General features: G+C 45.9%; 1 protein-coding gene across 1 annotated transcript in view; it reads right to left on the reverse strand.

Annotated features, from left to right (window-relative positions):
• Positions 1-27,296, reverse strand: part of Col23a1 (collagen type XXIII alpha 1 chain) — a 192,940-nt gene that overhangs the window by 152,820 nt on the left and 12,824 nt on the right. The window contains exon 2 of the mRNA XM_048333849.1: positions 22,341-22,407. Coding sequence (XP_048189806.1) covers positions 22,341-22,407 — 67 coding nt within the window. The remainder of the gene's footprint in view (positions 1-22,340; positions 22,408-27,296) is intronic.

The raw sequence follows: 27,296 nt of genomic DNA on the forward strand, positions 1-27,296 counted from the left end.
GAGAGAGAGAGATTCATAGAACCTCTGGAGAAGGGGATATGCGTAGTCATCATTAAAAGGTTTCTGCTTGGGGCAAGGAGGAACTATTGGAAATAACAATGATGATCATACAACTATTATGAACATAATTAATGTTGAATCATATGGCAAAAATAGTAATTTAATGCCACATTATGTTTTTACTGTAATAAAAAAAGATTCAAAAAAGAGATTCTAACAAAGGAACAATTAATTCTTCTAGTTTGCATAAAAAGGGAAATTGCTCCATGAGTCAATGCTGTAAAAACACTGAAAACTTTCCGAGCTAACGAGATGAAGGTGGCTCTGGCCCTCAGAGACCTACAATGTGTTTTCAGTTTATAAAATGAAATTTGGAAACATGACCTGGATGTTTTGCTTTCTGTAATTTGGGGGCAGAAGAGAAGAAAAAGAGAAAAACTAACTAGGCACGTTATAGCCTTTGGAAAACACCCAACCTTGGAATCATTTTTTTTTTCCTCTTCTCTCTCAAATTGAGCCATGGCCACACAAATCCCAGTCACAAAGCATTGTTACCAAAACAAGTGACCCACCATCACCCTGGACAGGAAAGGACTCAATTCTTCACCAGATTGTTTAGAAAACAATCTGTCTTTGGGGTTGTTGTTTTTTTTTTTTGCTTATTTGTTTCACTTTATGGTTTTATTTCTGATTGCAGTTTTTTTTCAAGTTTTGGAATACACTTTTGCACATACATAATAAAATACCTTGAGAATCGGGACCAAGTGATTGACTTCATATACTCCCGACACACATGGCCTGAAGGTAATTTAATACAATGTTTGTGCTCCTGTGTGTTAATGAAGACCCAGTATATGAGGCCAGGTGCAGAATTTTCCACTGTTGCATCATCTAGGTGCTCAGGAAAAGTTATGGATTGGGAATCTCTAGATTTTGGATTTCTGGATGGGAGCTTCCCAGCTTGTAATAAGATTTGTGTTGACCTCTGGACGCCAAGGTGTCTTTGTGGTACAATTTTTAACACAGAGTTTCAGTAATGAGCCATGCACCCCCTATCCTACCTTGTATGCCCCAAATACTACTTCAATCTATGTCCAGAACAAAGTTTGTTTGAAAAAGAGAGAGAGAGAGAGAGAAAAGGAAGGAAGGAATGAAGGAAGGAATGAAGGAAGGAAAGGAAGGAAGGAAGGAAGGAAGGAAGGAAGGAAGGAAGGAAGGAAGGAAGGAAGGAAGGGAAGGAGGGAGAGAAGGAGGGAGGGAGGGTTAAAAAAAGAGAGACGTCTTCTGGTCACTGGGTCACAAGGCCCTCGAAGTGGATTGCATGATCCTGTTCTCCTCTACATCCTCTTTTATTGTGTCCTGACCATGAAGTGAGCTAATTTGCTCCATAGTGAGAGGCTGCATAGGACCACCAACCATGAACAAAAGCCCCCAAAACCTTTCTTCTTATTAAGTCGATTGCCTCAGGTATTTGTTACAGTAACAAGACAGTTGGACACGTTCTGAGCAACGTACCCAGCCTTGAACTGGCCCTGGGTGGTGCAGCATTGCAGCTCTGTCCCTGCCTTAGCCACAGATGGAAATCTTCATCCTTGGTATCCATGGAAACACTGGGTGGCTGCTTTCATTTCAGTCTTTCATTCACTGCTGTCCCTTATCAGGGTGTGTAATTATTTCCATTACTAAACCAACAGTGCGTGTAAAGTGTGCAAAAGAGGAACTGATGCCCTCCTCCCCTCCCTGCCAAAACTTCACTGAGACCTTGAAACTTCTCAATGTGCAACACATATTCCTGTTCTCCTGAAAACCGCTGCGAGCACTGAGGAGGGATGCAGCTGGTGCTCGGGTACTTAGCATGGCTTCTACACACAACCAACCGCATCTCTTGTCTATTCAGTTGCTGTCTGTGCAGTTGGTTTGGGAAACTTTGAACAAGGACTTCAAAAGTGTCACCATCCACAGCAATGAGTGGTTAATAGGGACATTCACCTAGATCTCTGGAGAACAATTACTTCCAGCGAGGTGTTTTTGTCAAAGAAACAATGAGACTATATTTATTGCCTGTCTTGACTGGGCACTCCAGGGAAACTTCAGGTATGGCTAGATCCAGGAGCTCTCCTGACAGCACAGGACTCTCATTCCCTATTTGTGGGTTTGTTCCTTCACACTGGCTTCATTCTCCAGAGGTCCCCTTCCTCCACACCATACTGTAACCCCTCCTGCCACACTGTAGGTCCACATGCTTACAGCTCACCAGCCCCAATTAGAAGACACCCCTCTATTTCAAATGCTCTAGAGAAAATCTTAGAATCTGCCTCTTTGGGGGCATGATTTGGTCATATGCTCATCACAAAAGCAAAATGACCAGATTTTCCTATCTCAAGCTTGGGGATGGGGAGGGAGTGTTACCCAAAGGAAAATCAGGTTGCTATCACCAAAAAGATGGGGGGCAGATACAATCCAGGGCAAGGGAACACTAACCCAGATAGGCAAAGTCTCTGGTAGTAGCTGGGCCTTAGCCTGACCAGTTGAAGCCCTCACTAGCCCTTCCTCCCATGGGACTATCTGCCTACCCAGTTTCCTCTACAGAGGTCCCTGCTTCTAGACCACCAGGCCTGAGACACACAGGTGGCAGCTGGCTCCTGTAAGGTTCTGTAGAGGCCTGTGGTTCCCCTATTTACATCTTCTGTATAGCTGGGATGGCAAGTGCAGGCCACCGTGCCAAGCTTACGGACTGAGACAGGGTCTTGCTAACTTTTATTTGAACTGGCCTCAAACTGAGATCCTCCCAATCTCTGCGTTCCTATAAGTGGGGATTACAGGCATGAACCACTGTGTTCTCCCCCCATTTTAGCAATAAAGTAAAGCAAGGAGGGGTTAAAGACCCTGTGTAAGCTCACCCTGATAGGAATGACAGGCTGTGGAAGATACTAATTGGAGGACCCTGAGACTTTGCCTAATCACGTCCACGTAAAGTGGACTTCATAATGCATCCAAGGCTTGTAGGAAAAACCTAATCAACATAGAAAAATGAAAACCAGGCAAAATGCACACATGGGCATGGTGTGACCAAGGACAGAGGCACAGGGAGGGCCTACAGCTCCTCAGCTCATGTCAGCTGCCTGGGAGATGCCATTGTCTGCAGTCTACCCTCCAAGACCTCACAACCCACAAATTCCCAGGACTGAAGGGCAGAGGAAACTCCTTTGGGATGTCTGCCCCAGACAGCAGTCTAAATGTCTTCCCAGCCCTCTCCCTCAGCCTTACTTCTATGAGCAAGAGTCTGGGCCTTCCCGCCAGTCTGTCCTCTCCCTCCCCTGGGGCCTAGCCAGGGTCAGCAGGCCACCAGTTCCCTCCACCCTCAGGGGCCAGCTCCTACCCAGGTTCTATTTCTGGGAGCAGCTGGCCTGAATGGCTGTGGTGCCACAGGCTTATGTGAGGCACATCCTGGGGACATGCTGTCCTCTCAGAAAGCTGGGGACAACTGCGCATCCCTTAAGGAACACAGCTACAGCTCAGGGCATCCCCTGTGGTCCCCTGGTCCCTGCCTTCCGCTGAGAGCTACTACTCAGATGGCCCTGCCTGGCTTTCTGCACAGCCAGGACTTAGGACTTCAGGCTGACCTCATGCAGGCCAGCTCCAGCTAACAGCCTGAGATGGAAATGTCAAGATGAAATACTTCCAGCCCTTTTTGAACAGGAAATCTCACACACACACACACACACACACACATGCGCGCGCGCGCGCACGCGCGCGCGACTTAAGTGACAATGAATCAGAAACACCTGGTCATCTTTCTTAAAATAGATCTGAAGTGCAAATTCAAGGGGAAAGAGCTGAAACACATTTGGGGTTTTGGCAAACAAGACTCTTGTCTACAATGCCTATCTCTGAACATGGTGCCTGACCCCTCCCAGCACCATCTTCTTGCCACCATTTATCCAACTCCTGCCTCTGGGCCTTCTTCTAGCTACTGTTCTACCCCTCAACTCTCATGCCTCCTCCCTCCATCCTTCTCTTCCTTCCCCTGCTCCCTCTTCCCTCCCTCTGCTCTTCTCTCCTCTCTCCCTCCCTCCATCCATCCTTTCCTCCTTCTTCTCCTTCCTTCTTCCCTCTTCTTTCCTTCCTGCCTCTTCTCCTTCCCTTCCTCCTTCTTCCTTTCTTCCCTTCTTTCCTTACTGATTGATGATTGATTGATTGGTAACTGATTGGCAGTACTGGGGATGGAATCAGGAGGCCCCATGTTTCAAGTGCTGCCCCCCAGGCCTTTAGTCTCCATATTGCTTTTGAGCTAAGGGCTCATTAACAATGCCCAGGCTGGCCTCAAAACTCATCATCCCCCTGGCCTCTGCTTTCAAAGTATTGGGACTACAAGTTGTACCGCCATGGTCGGCTTGCTTGCCTTCTTCAAACTCTTGTCCCTCATTTGTGACAAGTTGTGCCATTCTTCTTTTGGACTGAGGCTGTAGTTTGATGGTACCGCATGGGCTTGGTGTATGCAGGCCTGATGTATACTCACACACGTGCACTCACACACACATTCCTCCTCAACTACTCCCACTCATGATTATCCACTCACGCCTTGGAGCTACTGACAATGTTTCAGGTTGGGTGAGTTATAAAGGAAAAAGGTTTTGTTCTGATCCCAGAGGTATCTTGGTGATGGCTTCTTGTGGGAAGGGTTCTCAAGTCCCACTAACAGGGAGCAGGAGCACCCATGTGGCTGCCTGCTCTCTTTCTCTTCTTTTCAATTATTTTTTTAGTTATTAGCATCAACGAATTGAGCAAGTGGGATTGTTTTTGTTTTGTGCAGAACTGGGGATTGAACTCAGGGTCTTGTGCTTCCTAGGCAGGTGCTCTACCACTTGAGCCCCAGCTCCTAGGTTACTTTCAAAGTTGGGTCTCCCTTTATGCTTATGCTAGGCTGGGCTACATGTCCTCTAATTTGTGGTTGGTTCCTCCATAGCTAGGATGAGAGTTGTGCCTTACCACCTTCAGTCACCGAGTGAGATTTATACCCAGACTGGCCTTGAACTGAGATGCCCCACTTTCATTTGCATTGTTCAGAGGTGTTCAGCTTGTTCACACTGCTGTGTGGCCACCACGGCCACCACCTGCAGAGCCATCCCCCTCCCCATTCCATATCCCTCCAGGCCTATCTCTGTCCCTATGAAGGTGACCTCTAGGACCCCCAAATTATGACCGTGTTGGCCCTTTTGAGACTGGCCGATTTCACTCAGTCAGTGAGTGGCATTCAGGCTCATCCACATTGAGGTGTGTGTCAGAATCCCTTCCCTTTGCTTGGCAGTACTAGTGATGGAACCAAGGGTCATGTACATGCTACGCCATGCCCACAGCCCTATTTCTTTCTTTCTTTGGGCTAAAGAATATACCATTGTGTGTCTAGACCACATCATGACATCATGGTCATCACAAAATGATCTGCAGCCCCTCTCCCCCCTCCTCCAGCCCCAAAGCTCCGCTCCCCTCCAGCCCCCAGAGCTTCCCCTCCCTTAACCCACTCCACATCCACTCTGCCAATAATTCCTGAAGCGACTCCACAGATTCCTGCAGGAGGATCCCTGTGGACCGGGGGTACACTAGAGGCCAGCTTTGCCTCTTCTGTATAAAAGCCCCTTGTTTTGTTTTGTTTCTCTCTTCCAGTTTGTCAGGGACCCATATTTTTGTTTTAAAAAATCTGCTAAAATGATGTCATGAAACAATAAAAATTTTAAAACTAGAAAACATAAAAAGTACTTGCCCACTTTTAAAAAAATGAGATTCAGCAGACATAAAATTGCTGGGTAAACTCCTATAAAACTTTCCAAACATTCCCAGTTTCTATTCTAATCTGGTTGCAGACCCAAAGGCAAGAGCTGGAGGGCCAGTACATACTCAAAAACCACATTTTGTGTGTGGGGTGGGGGCAGGGGGTGCTAGGAATGGGATCCAGAGCCTTAAACATGGACTTGGCCACTGAGCTCCATCTTGGCCCTGAAAGCGACATCTTGAGCAGCACTGCCACAACATTGCTCCACAGCCATTGCTCCATCCACTTTAGTATACCATATTATATGGTTTGGCAATAAAAAATAATGAAGCACAAGACTCATCAATCCTGCTCCTAGGTGTCTACCCAAGAGAAACAAAACCATCTGTCCCCAGAAAAACTTGTCCCAGAATGTTCTAGCAGCATGATTCATCACAGCCAATCCAAATGTTCACCAACCAATGAAGGGGTAAACAAACTGTGGTATATCCATACAATGGAGTACCATTCACCTATGAAAAAGAATGGACCATGGAGACAAGCTATCCTTATGTGTGAGTTGGGACAGTGCTGTGCCAAGTACATACATGAAGCCAGACACACAAGTTCTCACATCTCAGAATTCCAGCTAGATGAAACGTGCATGCGAGGCACATAGGTAGCAGCAGAAAGTGGTTTAGTGATGGCCAGGGTAGGGAATAATAAGGGGGACTGGAGAAGGATAGCTCAGGGACCCAGGGCTTCTCTATAGGGCCATGATAACATTCTAAAAGTGAGTTTGGTGCTATGCACAACTCTGAATATTATAAAAAAAAGTGTATCAGGCTAGGGGTACAACTCAGTGGCAGACACTTGCCTAGCATGTGTGGAATCCTGGGTTCAATCCCTAGCTCTGCAAAATAATACTAAACCGATACTTTAGGAATATAAGTTGCGAGAAAATAAGTGGGAGATAACAAGAGGAAAGGTGACATTGTCCCCCCCCCAAATGTACTGTTTACCTGACTTGTATAACTGTAACCCCTCTGTACATCACCTTTATAATAACAATTTTAAAATGTTTAAATATATAATAAAAATTTGAAAAAGAGTGGTGCTGTGGCTCAAAGTGGTAGAATGCTAGCCCTGAGCAAAAAGAGCTCAGAGACAGCACCCAGGCCCCGAATTCACGCCCCACGCCCCACAAAAAAATTAAAGAAGAATATAAAAATTGTATGATATGTGAATACTACCTTTATAATGCTGTTCTGAGTTTGAATCAGAGTCCTATAGCTACCAAAATAACAAATGCCTATTGAAATCCTAAAGAAAATCTTAGATCTGGATGTTTGTGCCAGAGAATTCTCCCAAAGGTTTAGGAAAAAGCAACACTTGATAGAAATTCTTCTGGAGAACAGAAACAAGGCTATCTATCCCTTGATGATGTGTTTTTTGAGACCAGGATAATGTTGAGATTATAGCAAGGCCATCAAGCCATCTTTCCATGAAGATCCCCAACGAAGCGAACAACCTGAGCCCAACGACATATAAAATAAGCTACCGTATCCCATCCGCGTGGGATTTACTCCAGGAACCTACAGCGTCACCGCAGCAGCCATCTGTGCCATGCACAGTTTTGATGAGGAAGAAGGGAAGGAGAGCCACGGTCATCGCGTAGGTGCAGACACATCAGCTGACAGATTTAAAAACATCATCTTTTTGTGTGTGTGCCCAACCTGGGGGGTTGAACACAGGGTCCTGCACTCTAAATTCACCTTTTCTTTTCTCTCAAGGCTAGCTCTCTGCTACTTAAGCCACAGTTTCACTTCTGGCTTTTTGGTAGTTCATTGGAGATAAGAGTTTCATGGACTTTCCTGCCTGGACTGGCTTTGAACCGTGACCCTCAGATTTCAGCCTCCTGAATAGCCAGGATTCTTGGCGTGAGCCACCAGCAGCCTGCCCAAAGTGGTCTCTTCTGTGAGACAGCAGGACCAGGGTTGCCCTTGGAGCACTTGGGGAGCCCATGTCAGAGCTGATCTGTGCTGGTTCTTGACCTGGATGGGGGTGTCCTGTTGGTGGAAATTTATCAAGCTGGAAACAAGATCTGTATTCTTGTCTGAAGTCAGTTACATTTTGATTTTTTTTTAAAAAAAGTTTCTAACCCTAATGAGGCAGAGGAAGAGAAACAATGACACCATAGAGACACCGTTAAGTGTGAGTAACCTTCCCCAAGGACCCTAGCTGGGATCTGGGACCTGAGACCTTCCTTAGGCTAGGAAGACAAAGTACAGAAGATGGCAGTCGGAGGAGCTGGAACCAAGCAAGAGGCTTTTGCACTGGTGTAGAAGAAAATTTGGCAAACTCCCAGAATGTGGGAGGAGAAGCAACAGAGCTCTGGAGGGAGAGAGAAGGGGGTGGGGGGAGGCCCTGCCAACTGGGTGCAACTGGGTATGGGGTCCATGGCCTCAGGTTACACTGCAGGTGAATGGTACCCTACACATAGGTGCAGCAAACTGCGTCCTCAGGTTCTTCATCCAGAGATTCAAGCACATGCAGTGAAAATATCCAGAAAGAAAAAACTGCATCTGAACTAAACATGTACCATAGACTTTTTAATTTTTGGAGTTGGGGGCAGGGAGTCTGGTATGGGGCTTGAAGACAGGACCTGGGTTTTCTCCCTTAGCTTTTGTGATCAGGCTAGCACTCTGCCACTTGAGACATAGCTCTACTTTCAGCTTCCAGGGGATTAATTGGAGATAAGAATATCATAGACTTTCTTGCCAGGGCTGGCTTCAAACTGCAATCCCCAGATCTCAACCTCCTGAGTAGCTAATAACACAGGTGTTGAGCCACTGGTGCCCAGTTTGCACTATCAGTTTGTTTCATTCTTGTCACTGCCCTTTAATGATGCAACAGAACAATCCTGTACGCAGCACTTGCCCTGGATTAGGCTGACAAGTCATCTAGAGATGACATCATATACAAAGGGTGTGCCTAGGATCCATGCAAACATTAAATCCTTAGAGACATGATCCCAGGATTGAGAATTGTATTGTGAAGTCAGAAGAATTCTTTAAAATACATTAGATCATATATTATTTTTACTTCTGTGAAGATGAAATGCATGTATGTGTTTAAACACAGAAAAAAAAATGGCCTGACAGAAAGCAAACAAAACTGATGGAATATTTACAGCCCCGGGCACAGGACTGGATGCCTGCAGAGATGGGGAATGAGAGGGGACTTCAAAAATGTGGAGCTAAGCTTCTTGGAAGAGGTGTGGAATATATATCATTTTAACAAGCATATTTTTGGTAATTTTTTTTGAGATAGTATCTTACTGTGTATCTCAGGGTGGTCTTGAACTTCTGGGTTCAAATGATCTTCCTGCCTCTTGAGAAGTTAGGACTACAAGCATATGCCACCATAGCCAGAAATAATCACTTAAAAAAATCAATCAGGGCTGGGGATATGGCCTAGTGGCAAGAGAGCTTGCCTCACATACATGAGGCCCTGGGTTCGATTCCCCAGCACCACATATACAGAAAACGGCCAGAAGTGGCGCTGTGGCTCAAGTGGCAGAGTGCTAGCCTTGAGCAAAAAGGAAGCCAGGGACAGTGCTCAGGCCTTGAGTCCAAGGCCCAGGACTGGCCAAAAAAAAAAAAATCAATCAGTCAATAAAATGACAGGCTACTGAAAAGACTGAGAAAGGAGGCTCTGAAGTTGGTAGTGAACCTTCAGGAAGAAGAAAATAGCCCATGCTAGCAAAAAAAATTAAGGCACCTTGCCAGTCCTGAGAGACCTTGGGTGTGAGCTGAGTGAGCTCAGGGGGGCTCTGGCTGGAAGGTCTTTATTCATTCCCCTGCACATGCACACATTTGCACACACACAGCCTGAGGGGCTGAGCCACTGTCATTGGTGGGTGTGGGCAGACATCAGCACACCTGTGGTCCCTGAATCTCAAACCTACCCCTCCATCACTTCCACCTCCTCCCATCAGAACAATCTGTCAGTCCATGCGGGCTGCTGTAACAAAACACTAGAGACTACATAGCTTCTAACCAAAATTTAGTCTTCACAGTTCAGAAAGCTGGGGTCTAAGACCAAGGGGTCTTTCCTGCTCAAGCTGGCTTCGAACTTTGATCTTCAGATCTCAGCCTCTTGAGTAGCTAGGATTACAAGCATGAACCATTGGCATGGAGTTCCTCCGTCCTCTTGGTAAGCAAATCTAAGTCCTGCCTGGAGAATGGCAGAGCAAGAAGCCGCCATCCCTGAGCAGCTATGCCTAGCCTCTCTGGAGATGAACCCAGCCCTCTCCAGCCTCCATCCCAGGAAAGTTGTAAGATGGATAGCCAGAACCCCATTAAAGTACTACAGAACCCACAATTACAAGTAATAAACACCTTGCTGCTGAGTACAAATGGCCTTACAGCATGTGAGGTCTGACTTCATTGCCATCTGTGAGCCAGGCCAGGTGCCAGTGAGGGGTGGGGATGCTCAGCCTGGTCCCTGTCCAGTCTTTCCGAGACAAAGTCCAAAGGCATTCCTGCTCAGTCTCTAGGTCACCACCCGCAGGGGCTCTGGAGTTCTCTTTACAGTATCTAAAGTACACTCCCAGGGCTGGGGGTGTGGCTCAGTGATACAGTGTTTGCCTAGCACGCATAAGGGCCTGTACAAGTAACATAATAAATAAAGTATGTCTGTGTGTGTGTGTGTGTGTGTGTGTGTGTGTGTGTGTGTGTGTATGCTGGTAATGGGGCTTGAACTTGAACTAAAGGACTTGCAGGGGTTCTACCACTTGAGCCACACCTCTACTTCAGAATTTTTGCTATGTAATTGGAGCTAAGATTGCCTCAGAGGGGCTGGGAATGTGGCCTAGTGGTAGAGTGCTTGCCTAGCATGCGTGAAGCCCTGGGTTCAATTCCTCAGAATCACATAAACAGAAAAAGCTGGAAGTGGCGCTGTGGCTCAAGGGGTAGAGTGCTAGACTTGAACAGAAGAAGCCAGGGACAGTGCTCAGGCACTGAGTTCAAGCCCAGGACTGGAAAAAAAAAAAAGAAAAAAAAAGCCTCAGACTTTACTTGCTCAGGCTGGCTTTGAACCTTAATCCAAAGATCCTAGCTTCCTGAGTAGCTAGGATTGCAGACATGAGCCATTGGTACCAGGCTAAAGTGTATTCTTTAATTTGAGCTACTAAATGGGGACAGACCCAACCCCTCCTCCACTCTGGCCAGCAGATCTTCTTCTACTAATTGTTCCTCTTAAGGTCCCCCCATACCCTTCTGACAGCCTCAGCCTCCAAAGCGTTTAACTTCTTCCTGTGCTAGCAGGCATGCAGTAGCTCCAGTAGCTTCTAAAGCAATGGGTAGGCAATAGGCCACTTCAGGCCCATCAGTGTCCGGCACATCATGACCTCTGCCTTCCCTAAACCTATGGAGGGCTTCAGCTTGGAGCCCCAGCACAGAGCTAGAGCCTCAGCCCAGGGCACCAGCCCCTCTGAGAAGGGCCTTCAATCTGGACTACTGACATCTGGGGCTGGGCAATTCTTGGGGTAGGTGCTACCCTGGGCCTGGTAGGGTAGCACCCTGGCCTCAACCTATAAGATATCTGTAACACCCCCCCCCCAAGTTGTGGCTCCAAAGTGTCTTCAGACAATGCCCCAGGCTCCCTAGCTTTCTGGTCTTGGATTTCAGGGCTTGTTTCCACGTGGAAAATGCACTTTCAAAGTCCATTTCTGGTTGTTGTTGTTGTTTTAACTGTATTTTTTTGACTTTTCTTTTTTGGTACTGGGGATAGAACACAGGATGGTGTACTTGCTACGCAAGTACTTTGCCATTGAGCTACATCCCAGCCCATCAAAGTCCATTTGTAACACAGCATGTTCAAGTGTCCACTGTAGTTCTCTCTTCCACCCACCTGGACTGCACTTGGGTTAAGATACAAAGTCAGCAGCTGGGCATTATCACTATGTTGGAGCTCAGCCAGGAAAGCCAGCCTGCCAAGAACCTCCTGAGATGTGGGACACTTCGTCCTGGTGTACAAAGCTACATGACACCACCCTGAGGCAGGTTGCACCTGTCACCCAGGAGGTGGAACAGAGATGATTAAGCTGAGGTCAAGGCATCTCTGATCAAGAAAACCAGAGAGGGTTCACTAAGAGCTAGATTAGAGAAATAATATGTTTGCAGGGAATGTGTTTTCCAATGGATTTTACCCTTCATATAATCATCATGACCTCCTGAAATGAACAGCAAACCACTTGATTCTAGAACCATCTGGAAAATTGGGGGTGGGGGGGGCAGGGTGGCAAGAAAGGTCTTTTATAAAATAAAAAAGAAAAAATAAAATAACACCCAAGTCGATGGTTAGCTTTGTGTACCACTGCCCTTTTGGTTGGATGTCTTGTGTTTTCTAGTAATTTTTAAATACCTATATGTTAATTATCTTTTTTTGTTTTTGTTTTAGAAAGTCTTGTTCCATTTCTATAGAATTTCATAAACATAGTGGGCTCCCTCTGGTGGTTACAAGAAAATCTCCAAATTCCCATGGTTGAAACAGTTCAATTTCAAGATCCTTCCACACAGAGTAGGGGATATACCTGATAATTAATAGATTTAGAGCAGCTAGGCTATGTCTGAAGAGAAAGCTTGTAATTATTTTGTTTTTCCACTCATCAGTGGCCTGTACAAATTAGTTTGCTCACTATGTTCTTTTCCAAATGGCCTCATCATGGGGGATTTCCTGTTTATGGTCAGGGTTTCCCAGTCTCTCCCTCCTCCCTTCCTTACCCCACCTCTTCCCCAAGACCTGCAGGTCGCCACCCCCCCCCCCCGCCCCCTCCATGTCCATCCCTCCTGTTAGGGAAGTTTTGTCTACCACCTGGTCTGGGGTACCTCACAGCTATCCCTGTTCAAGGCTCAGGGCCCCCACTCAAGTCCTCGTGACCCCTTCTGGTAGGTCATTTGATAAGTATTTACCAACCTTCTCCTGTGGTAGCCACTATCCTAGACTCAGGAGCCTCCACAGAGACAAACTGAGACTATGCCTGCCCTGAACATCCTTCTCAGTGGGTCTCTCTGTTGAAACCACATCTGCCATCCAGCCTGTCCCCCTTGCTGCTTCCAGAGCCTTCCTCTTAAAGCTGAACTCCACTCGGATACCTTCAACTGTGTCCCATGGAACACAGCCAGATCCCTCCATGCCCTGGACTTACCTTCGCCTCCACAGCATGTTCCCACCAAATAATTCTGGCCACTCCCTGGAGTTGCCCTGCCACTGCTCAGGTGGCAGGTCTTAGGGACTCCTGTTCCCATTCCAGCTGGCCAACATACAGGCCAGTCTCCAAACTCCTGCCCACCTATTACCTATTACCATCCCTGGGAAGGACCTCCTCTGTCCAGGCCCTCCCACCTAGAGCCATCTCCCTTCTATTCCTGTCCTCAGTCCTTTATGGTTCTTGTATCTGTACCATCTTCTAAAACATGTGCCCATAGCAAACTGTAGCTAACCATCTTTGTACTTCCCATAGGACTCCCATGCACTGGGTATGGCATATGAAAATGAATGAATGAATGAATGAATGAACGAACATCCACTCATGGTGGAATCCAGAAATTGAAAACTGGAGACCATTCCCCAGAGAATTCTGGCACCCATAAATACAGAGACATAATGCCTGGCACTGGTGGCTCATGCCTATAATCATACACACACACACACACACACACACACACACACACACACACACACACACACACTGAGATCTGAGAATTGAGGTTCAAAGCCAGCCTGAGCAGACAAATCCAAAAGACTCTTATCTCCAATTAACCAGCAAAAAACCCAAAAAGCTAGAAGTGAAGGTGAGGCACAAATGGTAAGGTGCCAGCCATGAGTGAAAAAGCCAAGAGAGACGGAAAAGTCCTGAATTCAAGCCCCAGTATTGGCACGCACGTGCGCACACGTGTATGCACACATACACACACACACACACAAACACACACCTCCTCCACACACAAATTATCTCCTTCAACTTGGTACAATCTGAGGTCATGAGACACCTGCCACTCAATTTTGCTATAAAATCAAGTCAACTGAGATTTAATACTAGGAACAAGTGTAACATTTTAAACAATTCTCCAACTCAAGAGAATAACTCCTGCTGGGCGCTGGTGGCCCAGAAGTGGTGCTAAGGCTCAAGTGGTAGAGGGCTGGCCTTGAACACAAAGAGGCTCACAGACAGCCTCCAGGCCCTGAGTTCAAGCCCCACAACTGACAAAAACTAAACAAAGCACACAAAGAAGATAACTTCTTCAAAGGACTAAAAGCCCAAGTCCTCTTTCCCAGTCTTCTTCCTGAGACCAAGCTGAACCCCAGTGACTTGGACAACCTCTGTTCTGCTCAGTGGCATTTTCTAGAAACATCTTGGGCTCTGTATCATTCTCCCATGATGCTTATGTTCTTCTCTTCAGTAGAGTTTACATCTCGGCTCAAACTTCCAGACATTTCCACAAAGCAGGGAATTTCTAGCCCTTGATGAATCTGTTTATTAACTCCTAGAAAATTCCCCAGCACTGCCAGCACAGTGCAAATCATTTGGAAACCACATACAAAGATACAAAAATGTACAAGGCAATGAGGAGGATTACTTACTTTTCTAGAAAGTTCCTAATAATGTCCAGGGCAGGTTGAGCCAAGTTAGAAACAAGGGTAAAGAGGAAGACGTTGAGCCAGGCTGGGCTCAATGTCTTCTGAAGCTGAGAAGAGCCCTCGGGCCACATAATCACCTTTCCTGCCTATTACTTGTTCCCATGTGCCCACATTTCTCACTCACATCCTAGGAAAACATACCAGTGAAGTGTGACAAGACTTTGTTCTTCCCTTCCAGAAGATTCCTAACCAACCTCCAACTTGGTACTTCTTCTCCCTCCCTCTCTAGCACTGCCTGGCTGAAGGAGGATGAATCTGCATTCACAGTAACCACAAAGAAACTCATTCTCAGGAAGTGATGCGGAGCCTGGTCCCAGCTCTTTCAGTCTTCCCAACAGTCCTATAAGGTAGGCACAACCAGAAACCCACTTTGCAGATAGAAAAACTGAGGCCCAGGGAGAACATATAACCCACCTCAGGTTATAGGCTTGGTAGGTGACAGAATTTGAGCCAGGTGGTCAAGAGTTCAGACTCAATGTCCTTGATATGTCCTTGCCTTTGGGGCAAATTCCACAGAGGATAAGAAAGCTTGTGAGCTGGAAGTGGAGGCAAATCTTTGGTGGAATTCAGAATCTTCTGATGGTCCCCCAGCTAACAAATGACCCTGGAGGCATCCATTGTTTGTGTTTGTTTAGCAGCACCCCAATTTTTGTTGGAGTAACAACATACTTCTCATGGTACCAACTGTCCCTTAGTTGCAAGAGTGGTCACCTGACCCAGACCTGGCCAATCAGTGCATTCCATCCTCCAGGCCATGGAAAACATTCAGGGATTGATGCCTGCCCTGAGCCAGGCGAATCAGGGTTTTAAAAAATCATGGGAAAATAAATATAGCATGAAAATGGCCACTGCAATCATTTTCATGTTCAGAGAGATGCCGACTTAGCATGGTTTGGCTTAGATTTTTCTCTTTACGATCATGCAGAAGCACAGCATGCATTCAGTAGAAAGTGTAGGTGGAATGTGGAATTTGGATCTTGGCCCAGGCTAGCAAGATGTGGCAGTTCCTCCTTCCCAATGCTTTCATCAGCCATGTGATCAACAGGACACTACCCACAGTTACAGTGCATACCACCAGCAGCACAAACTGCGTTAGTGTGCAGCCCCACTGTAAGCTGTAAACATGCACACAAGGTCACATGGCACTCTGCACATTCACTCTTGTGCCAGTGTCGCTGCTGCTCACTTCCAGGATGTCCTCATCCTTGCCATCAGAAACCTGTTCATTAGACGACAACTCTCTGCAAAGGGTACACTAGAGCTGTCAAAAAGCAATACAGAAGCCAAGCGCCAGTGGCTCATGCCCGTAATCCTAGCTACTCAAGAGGCTGAGACCTGAGGATCGTGGTTTGAAGACAGCTGGGGCAGAAATGTCCATGAAACTCTTATCTCCCATAAACTGCACAGAAAAAGCTGAAAGTAGCGCTGTGGTTCACATGGAAGAGTGCGTGCTAGCCTTGAGCACGAAGAGGCTCAGGGACTGAGCCCAGGCGCTGAGTTCAAGCCCCAGAACCAGAAACAAAAAAGCAGAGCCCCAGTAGCTCACACCTGTATCCGAGCTACTTAGGAGGTTGAGATCTGAGAACTGTAGTTTGAAGCTAACCCAGGCAGCAAAGTCAATGAGATTCTTATCTCCAGTGAAACAGCAAAAAGCTAAAAGTGGGGCTGTGACTAAAATGGTAGAATGTTAACTAGCCTTGTGTGAAAAAGCTCAGGGATAGCACTGAGGCTCTGAGTTCAAGCCCCAGTATCAGCACAAAAAATAAACACAAGTACCACAGACTGGGAGCCCGAGAAACAGGAATGTATGTTCTCAGAGTTCCACAGGGTACAAATCCAAGATCATGGCATCAGCAGATTGGTTCTTTCTTAGGCCTCTCTCTTGGCCTGTAGGTTGTCATCTTCCTGTGTCTTCATGTGGTTCTGAGTATGTGTGTGTGTCTGTATGTGTGTGTGTGTGTGCGCGCGCACACACACATGCATGCTCATGTGTGTTCCAAATGTCTTTTTTTTTTTTTTTTTGGCCAGTCGTGGGCCTTGGACTCAGGGCCTGAGCACTGTCCCTGGCTTCTTCCCGCTCAAGGCTAGCACTCTGCCACTTGAGCCACAGCGCCGCTTCTGGCCGTTTTCTGTATATGTGGTGCTGGGGAATCGAACCTAGGGCCTCGTGTATCCGAGGCAGGCACTCTTGCCACTAGGCTATATCCCCAGCCCCCAAATGTCTTTTTGTGAAGACCCACTAATGGTCTCATTAATGCCTTTAAATACTTATCTCTAATACAGTCATTTGCATTTTTGTATTTTTTCCAGTCCTGGGGCTTGGACTTAGGGCCTGAGCACTGTCCTTGGCTTCTTTTTCTCAAGGCTAGAACTCTACCTCTTGAGCCACAGCACCACTTCTGACTTTTTCTACATATGTGGTGCTGAGGAATCAAACCCAGGGTTTCATGTATGCCAGGCGAGCACTCTACCACTAGGCCATATTCCTAGCCCTCTAATACAGTCATATTCTGAGGCCCAGGAGTTAGCACTTCAACATATAAATTTGGGACAGTTCAACTCTTAATATCTCCATTCTCCAATGGGGCTAGTAAGGAAGGTGTTGCTCTATCTGCTGGGGAGGATGAACAGGTGGAACCTGACTATATCCACTGGTGGCCACCTTCTCAAGAAGCAAGCACCCCAAAGAAAGGCTGTTTGAAAACAGTGCTTGCATAGCTGGGTGATACACAGCCCCTGAGCTCAGACATACCTGATGCTGGCTCTGCCTTTGCCCCTTGCTACTAGGTGACATGCTGAAATTTCTTTTTTTTTTTTTTTTGCCAGTCCTGGGCCTTGGACTCAGGGCCTGAGCACTGTCCCTGGCTTCTTTTTGCTCAAGGCTAGCACTCTGCCACTTGAGCCACAGCACCACTTCTGGCCGTTTTCTATATATGTGGTGCTGGGGAATCGAACCCAGGGCTTCATGTATACAAGGCAGGCTCTTTTGCCACTAGGCCATATTCCCAGCCCATGCTGAAATTTCTTTTACATTTTTTCATGAAGAGTGGTCAGGCATTAATAAATATTCTGATTCAGTGCTTCAAAGATTGAATGAATGTAAAATTTTACACCAGTATGGGACTCCCCCTCCCCCCCAGTGGCTGATTAAGTGAAAGAGTAAAGATTTGAATGTAGGCCTCTCAGGCTCTGAGGTTCTAGCCCTGCCCTTTGCATAGGAAGAACACTGGTGTGTCATGACTGGTCACAGCACAGTGCAGGCCAGGGTTGTGTGACATCACCCATACAGCCAGCTTCGGATCAACCTGCCTGGCTACCCCCCACAAACAGAGATCATGACAAATTTCAGGTGAAAGCAGCAGGAAGTCAGAGAACACGCCAATACAGCAAAGCCTTCCTTCCATTCAACACAAAACAGATGCAGGATGGCCTGTAAGGTCACAGAACAGGAAAATACCCAAAGCCCTTCCAGGGTACTGGCCAAGTACATCTCAGGACATCCCAACAGCATGAGAGGGTTCCAGACTGACTCCAAAAGGCAGGCAGCACCTGCTCTCTGATATGTGATCTGAAGCAGACCATTTCAGAAACAAAAACATACAAACAATGGAGCTATTCACTGATATACCAATAGTCCCCAACTGAGGGCAATTTGACTCAGAATTTTTCAATGCTTACTATAGTGCAAAAATCCATAAACACAACTACTCTGGTTTTGCTTTTCAGCACAATTTTTGATGAATTACACAAGCAAGTCCACACTTTATTATAACATAGTTTATATGTTAAGTGTTGACAAACTGTGGCTAATACAAGGATTCTGAGTGTATCTCTCATTTGGGATACTTTTAACTTACAATGGGGTTGATTGGGAATGTCAGACCATCATTAAGATGAGGAGCATTTGTATGCATGCATTACCTCCAAACATGGCTGAGCAATTTCACAGCCACTAGGCAGACAATGATGATTTCAATTAAAATGGAATAAACTGTAAAGTTCAGTTTCTCTGTCACTTAAGCCAACTCTCAGAGGCTCAATAGTCACATGGACCTAGTCATGGTCTCAACACTGGACAGCATGGACAGTTAAGAACACTCACAAAATGTCTTTACTGGCTGGGTACTGGTTGCTCATATCTGTAATTCTAGCTACTCAGGAGGCTGAGATCTGAGGACTGAAGTTTGAAGCCAGACTGGTCAGGAAAGCCTGTGAGACTCTTATCTCTAATTTATCACTAAGAAGCTAAAAGTAAAGATGTGACTTAAACGATAGAGTGCTAGCCTTGAGTGAAAAAGCTAAGGGACAACATTCAGGCTCTGAGTTCAGGTAATGTCTCAGTAATGGAACAACAAAAAAACAAGATGCTATTTCCAAATAAGATCACTTTCTCAGGCACTAGGACTAGGACTTGGATCTATCTTTTAGGAGAACACAATTCAACCTACTACACTATTTTCTAGACAAAGGGTACAAGACTCAATGACAAGCACTCTACTGAGGTCACAGAGCTGGCTTAGGACACAGCCTTGTCAGTCACCCGCACCATGGACTTGGGCCCAGGAACTCATGATCTTCCAGCCTGGTCTTCTAGCCCCTTCACAATAGGCAACACACAGAAGCCCAGCCTCTCCCTGGCCTCGCTTATCTGCCTGCTACTGCAAGGATCTGACAATAGATTACACTGTCTCCTAGGGCCGTGGGAAGGAACTGGGGTGGGGATCTGCCCGTATCTCAGATCAGACTGGGGATGAAGCTACAGAGGGTGGTCTAAGTTTCCAGACTCCAGAAGTCTGTGGAGCTTTTTGATCAGAGTCTGCCGAGAAGAAAAGAGTAGCAGAAAAGGGCCTCTGTCCTCCTTTGGACACTGGGAGCATGTGGCAGCCCAATGGGCAAAGGCAGCAGAGCAGGGGGGTCGATATGGCTAAAGGATTGGGGTCTTCAGTGAGAGCTTAGACTGGAGAGGATATGTAGAAAAGAGCAAGCATGGACACAGATGGGCAGAGGGTCCTGCTGAGGCCACCAAGCCCTTTTCCAAGTCACACAGACCATACATACTATGACCCCTGAATCAGTCAGGAGCTCCTGGAAAACACAGCCTTGGCCTGACCAGGCACAAGGAGTTTCAATGTGTTTCCACAGACTGGAAGGGTTCTGACCCCCAAGCTGAGCATAATCGTGAGCTCAATTGTGCCATAAGACACAGATCTAAAAGTCCTCACCCTGAATGTTGAAATCCCCAAAAGACCAAACCCTCCTCTCAAATCTTAAATCTCTAAATATCAAAATCTTCCAGGATCATAATCCCCACAGACTGAAATCCTGAATGTTGAAATCCTGAACACTGCAATCCTAAAACCCACAATTCCCATTGAGGAAAACAAAACAAAACAAAAGGTCCTTCAAGAGGGACAGGAGGCCAGATTGCGAGGGGGGGATCGTGCATTTTCCGCTGTACACCCAAGAGTTGCCAAACTGTGAGGTCGTGTCCTATTTCAGTCCCTCGTACCCAGCACCATGCTTGCATCTTAAAAAAAGAAAAAAAAAGATTCTTCACGAGGGAATGAAAAGGATGACACAAACTCAGCTACCTACTGAACTGATAAGGTTACTTCTTCTACATCACCATCGATGGCAAATATTCTTGGCCCGGAATTTGGCTGTGGGAGGAGCTAGACTTAGGGTATTTACTACTAAAATCTAACACAGAAAAGCTAGCGCATGTTTTGCTATGTGTAATGCATTGTGTGTTCAAAACTGTCCACACTTCCCCAGCAGCCTTTCAGCTCCATCTCTTCCCTGACTCCCTCCGGTCAGCAGCTCAGGATTTCCTTCCCCACCTAGCCACGGAGGAGCACAGAACAGGGCACAGGACAGCTTCCGGGTCACTGCTTTAACTTGTGCTTGCCCCATGACTTCCAATGGGCCCAGGGCTGACTCCAACTTTATTTCCACTTCTGATCAAAGCTCTCCCAGTGGGCTAGGGGTGGAGCTCAGTGGTGGAGCACTTACCTGGCATGTATGAGGGAGGGTCTAGGTTTGATTCCTAGCATTAAGAGAAGGGAAGGAAAAGGGGAAGAGGAAGGAGAATGAGAAGAGAATCTCTATGGCCTAGAAGAGAGACCCAAGATTGGATCTAAGTTCTGACTTATTCAGGATCCCTGGACCACCCGCTCCTCCTCTCTCCATATGTCTCTGTCTTTGGGATTTTGACCATTCTGGTACTAACCCAACAGCAAGAAACTTATTTTACACTGCCACCCAGGTCACACCTACACATAGAAATAGCTTTTTTGTTCTACTCCAGTTTCAAATCTACTGCAGTTTGTGAATGGTTTGTGAAAGGTTGTGACTTCCAGTTTAAAAAACAACAACACATAAATCACATGAATGTCCAGGTGTCCCTTGGCATCTGTGGGACATTGCTTCTATCCAGTTCTCCTTACCCAACACACACACACACATACACACACACGTACAAGCATACACACAGGCATGTGTGCACACACATACATATATTCACAGAACCAAAATCCACAGCTATCCAAGTCCCCAACACGAAAAGAGGTTACATTTGACTATAATCCATCCTTCTCCCACAGAATTCAATAGTCTCTACATTATTTATAATATCTACAATGCAAACTGCAGTTTTCAGGAAGTCACAACAAAGAAAAAAGTCTGCACGTGTTCAACATGAATTCAACTTTTTGCCAATACCACGAATCCCCAAATGGCAGAATCCAAGGTGGTTAAAAGCCAACATCTGTCAAAGTGGATGCCATGATGTGGAGAGTGGCTGAATATCTAACTCAACACTCAGGAAGCCAAGGAAAAGATGGATCATTCCCATTTGACCCTTCTGTAGCTCATCCAGAAATACATTTACAGATCTGAATTTCCCCCACGTAAACTGCAATTCATTTTCTAACCTGCTCATGGTGTCATATTTGTCACATCCTTCTTCCTCTCATCAGTGGTTCTAGCTAGAACTCAGCCAGAAAATCCTCTCCCACTGGGTCCCAGAAATTGACCCTTCCCACCATGAGATCAGCCTTTGCCATGGAATAGCTCAGGCTTGGACTGGTAATCATCACTGAGCTTAGTCTCAGGACCCACTGAAGTGGGCCGGGACATGGCCAGCATCTTGGCTAATAGGAATGACAGTGAGGACAAGGGACACTGTATTCTGTTCCCATGCTCTGGGAACAGATAACCAAAGCCATCTCCTTCAGCATGCCAGAACCGCTGAGCCACATTACAACTATTTCACTCACCCACTGGTACCACACATTATCCTGAGCAAGAGTTATTCCAACCTTGCAAATACCAGTAGAGTTCACCACCAAATGTTCAGTCATGGTCCATATAAAGTTCCCCAAAGACAACCAGAAGATGTTAGATAAATCTGCATTTGAGCTATATGGGTCAGGAATCAACAAATTCTGGCTTTATTCCTGGCATTTCTGAGCCACACCAGAAAAACACAAGAGAGAGCCAATCATTTGCAAAATCGAGACTTGAGTTTTCTGGTCTCTTCCTCCACCTACATCAAAAGAAATAAAAGCAAAAACAATAACAACAACAACAACAACAACAAAAAACCAGTTGAAGGAGACTGCCACCTACAGTGTTAAAACCAGTGCCTTCATCCTAAATCATCTTAATCGGCTCTTTGTCCCTCTCTCAGTACAGCCAATCAATCAAGTCAGTTCAGCTTGCTAAGTCTCTAGCTAATGAGAGGAAGGCCCTTAACAGTCCTCCATGCTACAGGCTGAAACACAAAGCCATCCTCTCGCAGGTCTGGAGACGCTAAGAGCAGACAGCATGAACAGCCCCACCCACTGACATCAGAAGCCACTGAAGAAAAGAACTCTCAGCTTACCTGGGGGGCAGACACACTCTGATGGGGCTTCTCGAACAGTCCGGACCTTGACAATTCCATCCAACTTCTGACCCAAGAAAGAAAGGAAGAAGAAAATATATATATATGGATGAGTTTCAGAATACAGGAAGGTACAACTAGAAAAAAAATAGAAAAACAAACAAACCTATCTGCTGGGCACTGGTCGCTCATACCTGTAATCCTGTCTACTTAGGAGGCTGAGATCTGAGGATCACGGTTCAAAGTTAGCCCAGGCAGAAAAACCCATGAGACTCTTTTTCTCCAATTAACCAGCAAAAAGCTGGAGCCAATGGAAAGAGGAGGACCTGTGTTCAAGCCCCCACACTGGCCCCACACAAAAAAAATCTGAATGGTCTCCAATAGTAGTGGCTTTTTTTTTTTCAGAACATTTCTGGAAATGTCATTAAATTCTATAGGCAATTTTTCTAAGGAGAGGAAAAGCAAAATAAGCCTCAAACAATGCCTGATGAGGTGATGGTTAGTGTTGTGTTGCAACATGTTTAAACACAACCCCAAGAGTTAGAAGCAACGAATGGGCATCCTGCCAGCCAGCCAGGCATAACCAGAGCTATGACCCGAAAGGCCAGGGTAGGATAAATCAAAACTGCCCCTCCTCCTTGTGACAGCTCTCTGGACTCACAAGTTCACCCCATCAACACTCAGGGAGCCCCACAGCCTCTCCCAACTCATGGCCTTGGATGCGAAGGCTCTGGTTTAATTTGCCCTTGATGACATCGTATTTCCTTTCTTTTTTTCTAGTGGGGATCCTTGGCCTGGATAATGCAATTCAGTGCAATTTAACCGGAGTATTTACACATGCCCAGCCTGTGCTAGATAAGAGGAAAGAGGAAAAGAGTTACCGAGAAGTACAATTCAAATTCACACATACACTTACAGTGATAACTCCTAGAGACAAGTCTGTTACTCTCAGGCTCCATTTTGACCCCTAGGGCAACTTTTATGATGGGAAGTGAACCCAGGGCCTCTTAGATACTCCATTTGTGCTCTGCCTTTCAGCTATCACCATAGACCCAGAAACTTTGGAGGCTTCAATTATAGGTCTCTGCTTATAGGGGATAGGATCCAAGCTTGCATAAAAGAAGAAATTCATTCATAATCCCCACATGTACGAAGGACTAAAGTGATTTGTCCATTGTAAAAAAAAAAAAACAACCCCAAACCAAAACAAAATAACAACAACAGCCAGGACCAAGTCCTAGCAAGAACACATAAGGTATTTTGATTTGCTTTATTTAGGGGGCATCTATGGATACAGAACTTCACACATGCTTAGTATATATGTTCTATCAGTGAGCTGTGCCCTTCAGGCTAAGAAGTAATTTTCAATCTCTGCTTTAGGGGGAGAGGGGCACCCCAATACTGAGCCTTAGCTACTCAAGAGGCTGAGATTGGAGGATTGTGATCCAAAGCCAGCCCAGGCAGGAAAGCCCATGAGACTCATCTCCAATGAACCACCAAAAAAAATTGGCTGAAGTGTGAAGGTGTGGCTCAAGTAGCAGAGCCCTAGCCTTGAATGAAAAAGATAAAGGACGGCCCAGAGTTCAAGCCTTAGCACTGGTGCATTAAAAAAAAAAAAAAAAAAGGCAACAGCAAAGCACCCTATCCTTCACCCTCCCCCCCACTAATAGGCTAGACCCAGACCCCTGAGGCCAAGGTCTGGTGGGAACAGGTCAAGGATGCCCACTCCTCTGAACTCAACCTTTTTCGCAGCTGTATTTGCAGATGATATAACAACAGGTTTCAGAATGGGCTTGGTGAAAGACTCCAACCTTCTGGTTCTGGCCAGCTGAAGCTGTAAGAAGCTATAATCTGTCTATCAGTGCTAGACCAGACTGAGGATGTGGTGATTTCCTTGACTTAAAGCAAAGTACGCAGAGCTGTCAACAAGGATCTTTTAACATGGCTATCACTTCCTGCCCTTTTGTCGATACAGTCAGGGGGCTTTATCAAACCCTGATAGGGAACACAATGGCTTCCAAGCTACCTCCAGCTGACACTGAAAGGAAGGACTAGGAAGGAAACCGTGACCTTAAGGCCACTATGGGAATGCATTACTGGAGTTCTTTTTAGAAAATTTTTGTGCTGGTTCTGGGGTTTGAACTCAGAGCCTGGTACTCTCCCCTGGCGATTTTTGCTCAAGGTTAGTGATCTATCACTTGAACTGTAGCTCTACTGCTGGATTTTTGGTGTTTAATTGGAGATAAAGGTCTCATGGGCTTTCTGTCCTGGCTTGCTTTGAACCTTAGATCTCAGCTTTTTGAGTAGCTAGGATTGTAGGCATGAGCCCCCAGTGCCCAGCTTGGTAATAAGGGTTGTTGTTTGGTCATTTTAAACTCCATGTCTGCATTTGTGTTTTCTAAGTTGGTGATGAATCTGAACTTTTATCTCCTGATCATCTGGCTTCCCCCAGCTCCTAGACCCTCGCTCTCTGTGGCTTTGAAACTTGGACACTGTGAACTCTAAGTAAAATGTCCAAATTGGAAAGCCAATCTCAGCATCTTTAGACTTTTCTTTAACAAGAAAAAAGAAGAAAGAAAAATAAATTTTAGAAACTATTGAGTCCAGGTTTGTAGAATGATTTAGAAGCTTCAACTAATTTTATATTCAATATCTGGCAGGACCCCAGCATCTGCAAACAACATGGCCCTGGTTTTACATATGCAAACAAGTCTTTCCTCAAAAAGTAAATAAAGGATGAGTTTCTGCTGAAAAAAGAAGAATCATCTAGGAGGGGGAGGGGCCGTTTCTGTCCAGAAGAAAGAGAAAAAGAAGATCTGGAAGTTTGGGGGTTTTTTGGTGGGGAGAGGTTGGAGGGGAGGAGGGGTAAGTTCTTTAAGGAAACTGAAGAATCAGGGAAAGTTCAGGTTTTCAAAATGTCATCAGATAAGTTTAGTAATGGCTGGTTAGAGCACTGTTAGACACTCCTCAGATGTCTGGTCACATCCTCAAATGATTTTGATTAGCATTCAAGAAAAATAAATCACTTAAGATTAAGCCAGTGTGGTTGAGCACCTATAGTCCCAGCTACTCAGGTAGTGAATTCTAATCTTAGCTATTCAAGGTCTGACTACTCGGGCCAGGTGTAGTGGCTTACTCCTATAATCACAGGCACTTTGGAAGCAATAACTGAGAGGATTGCTTTTTTGAGGCCAGCCTCAGGAAAAAGTTCTTGTGACTCCCCCACCCCCATCTCAACCAATAAGGCAAGTGTGATGGTACACCTGTAAGCCCAGCTATGTGGGAGGCAAGGGTAGGAAGATCATGATCCAGGCTGATTAAGATCAGACATTGTGAGACGTGAGTTCAAACTTCTGAAAAACAAAACAAAACACAAACAAACAAAAACAACCCTGACTTCTCCTGTGGCAGGTACCATTCCAACAGTTAATATCTATTTCTCTCAGTAATTCCCAAGAGTTAGAAACTATTAAAAATCTATTCAGATATTGGAAAACTGAGACTTAAGAGATGGAAGTCTCAGGAATGAACTCAAATCCTAGTATCAGCCAACTCTAGTCACAAAAGCAACCTCTGCTTCCAAGCAATTTTCTACCAAAAACAAAAAGTCGAAGTTGCTATAGAAACCAGGCCCTACCAAAACTGTAGGACAGAAGGAAGTGAGCATTTGGGAAAGGTGGGGAGGGTGGAGGGAACTGAAGATAAGGAGTCAGTGGAGAAGCCTGGAGATGATGGACTGTGTGTCCTAGGAGGCCATCATTAACTGTGCATTTGTCACAACCCACAGGTCTGAGCCTCTCATCAAAGCATAAACTCTAATGGTTGAATCCCAGTCAAAGTCAAAATTGACTCGGAGTATTGCCAACAAATTTACCTGGTGACTTCTCTCTCTGACTGTGCACCCGTCATAAGCCATGTGTACTTCAAAGTAACTAACCTGCGATGTGGGGACCGCCCCAGGGGAGCTAGCGGCTATCGGCGTAAAGCCACGTATGCCCGGAACTCTGCTGCAAACAGCAGAGTCACTACATGCTCGTGGGCAAACCCAATGGGCATTAAGGCATGAGTTGGCTCCGCCCCAGGCCTGCACCTCCTGGAAAGTCCCTATTCAAAAGAGTCCCTAAGTACAGGCGTCTGTTACCTATTGGCTGTTGATTACATCATATACTGGGTAACTTGCCTACATAGGCTTTGAAACTGCTCAATAAACTAGATCTGCACCTCGAGTCTGGTCTCTGGAGTCTATCTCGCCCGGGGACCCCTCTTCTTCCGTGACTCCATCTCCACTTGTCCCCCAAACCACTGGCCAGCAGCGACTGCAGCAACTGCAGCACTGTGACATCACACACACACACACACACACACACAGGTCATGAATTTGATAAAGAGCCTACAAGTTTCCAAAAAATATCCAGTACCCCAATAGAAATAACTAGGCTCCATGTAATGAGGAGAAAAGTCACTTGATTAAACAAATCCATCACTCAGTCAGGCACAGGTAGCTCACCCCTGTAATCCTAGCTACTCTGGAGACTGAGATCAAACCTAGTCCAGGCAGGAAAGTCTGTTGAGACTCTTTTCTCCAGTTAGCAATCTAAAAGCCAGGAAGTGGAGGTGTGGCTCAAGTGGTAGAGCAGTAGCTTTAAGCTTAAAAAGCGAAGGACAGAGCCTAGTCCCTGAGTTTAAGCCCCAGGACATCACACAAACAAACAAACAAACAAACAAACAAACAAACAAAAGTTCTAAAAGCTGAAAGACAATCAACATTAACAGACAGCAGTGGCCATAGGCAGGGAGTGATGGAAGGAAGGAAGCAGGAAGAAACTTCCCAGGGTGGCAGATTTATGTTCACTGTCGAGATTCTACATTGTGGGACGTTCCACAAATGTATACGGTGTCAACATTTATCCGGCTGTATGGCTTAATTATGTGGACTTCAGTGTAGGTCAAGTTTAC

The sequence above is a fragment of the Perognathus longimembris genome, chromosome 25 (assembly GCF_023159225.1).
Source record: "Perognathus longimembris pacificus isolate PPM17 chromosome 25, ASM2315922v1, whole genome shotgun sequence".
In the NCBI taxonomy this organism is placed as follows: Eukaryota; Metazoa; Chordata; class Mammalia; order Rodentia; family Heteromyidae; genus Perognathus; species Perognathus longimembris.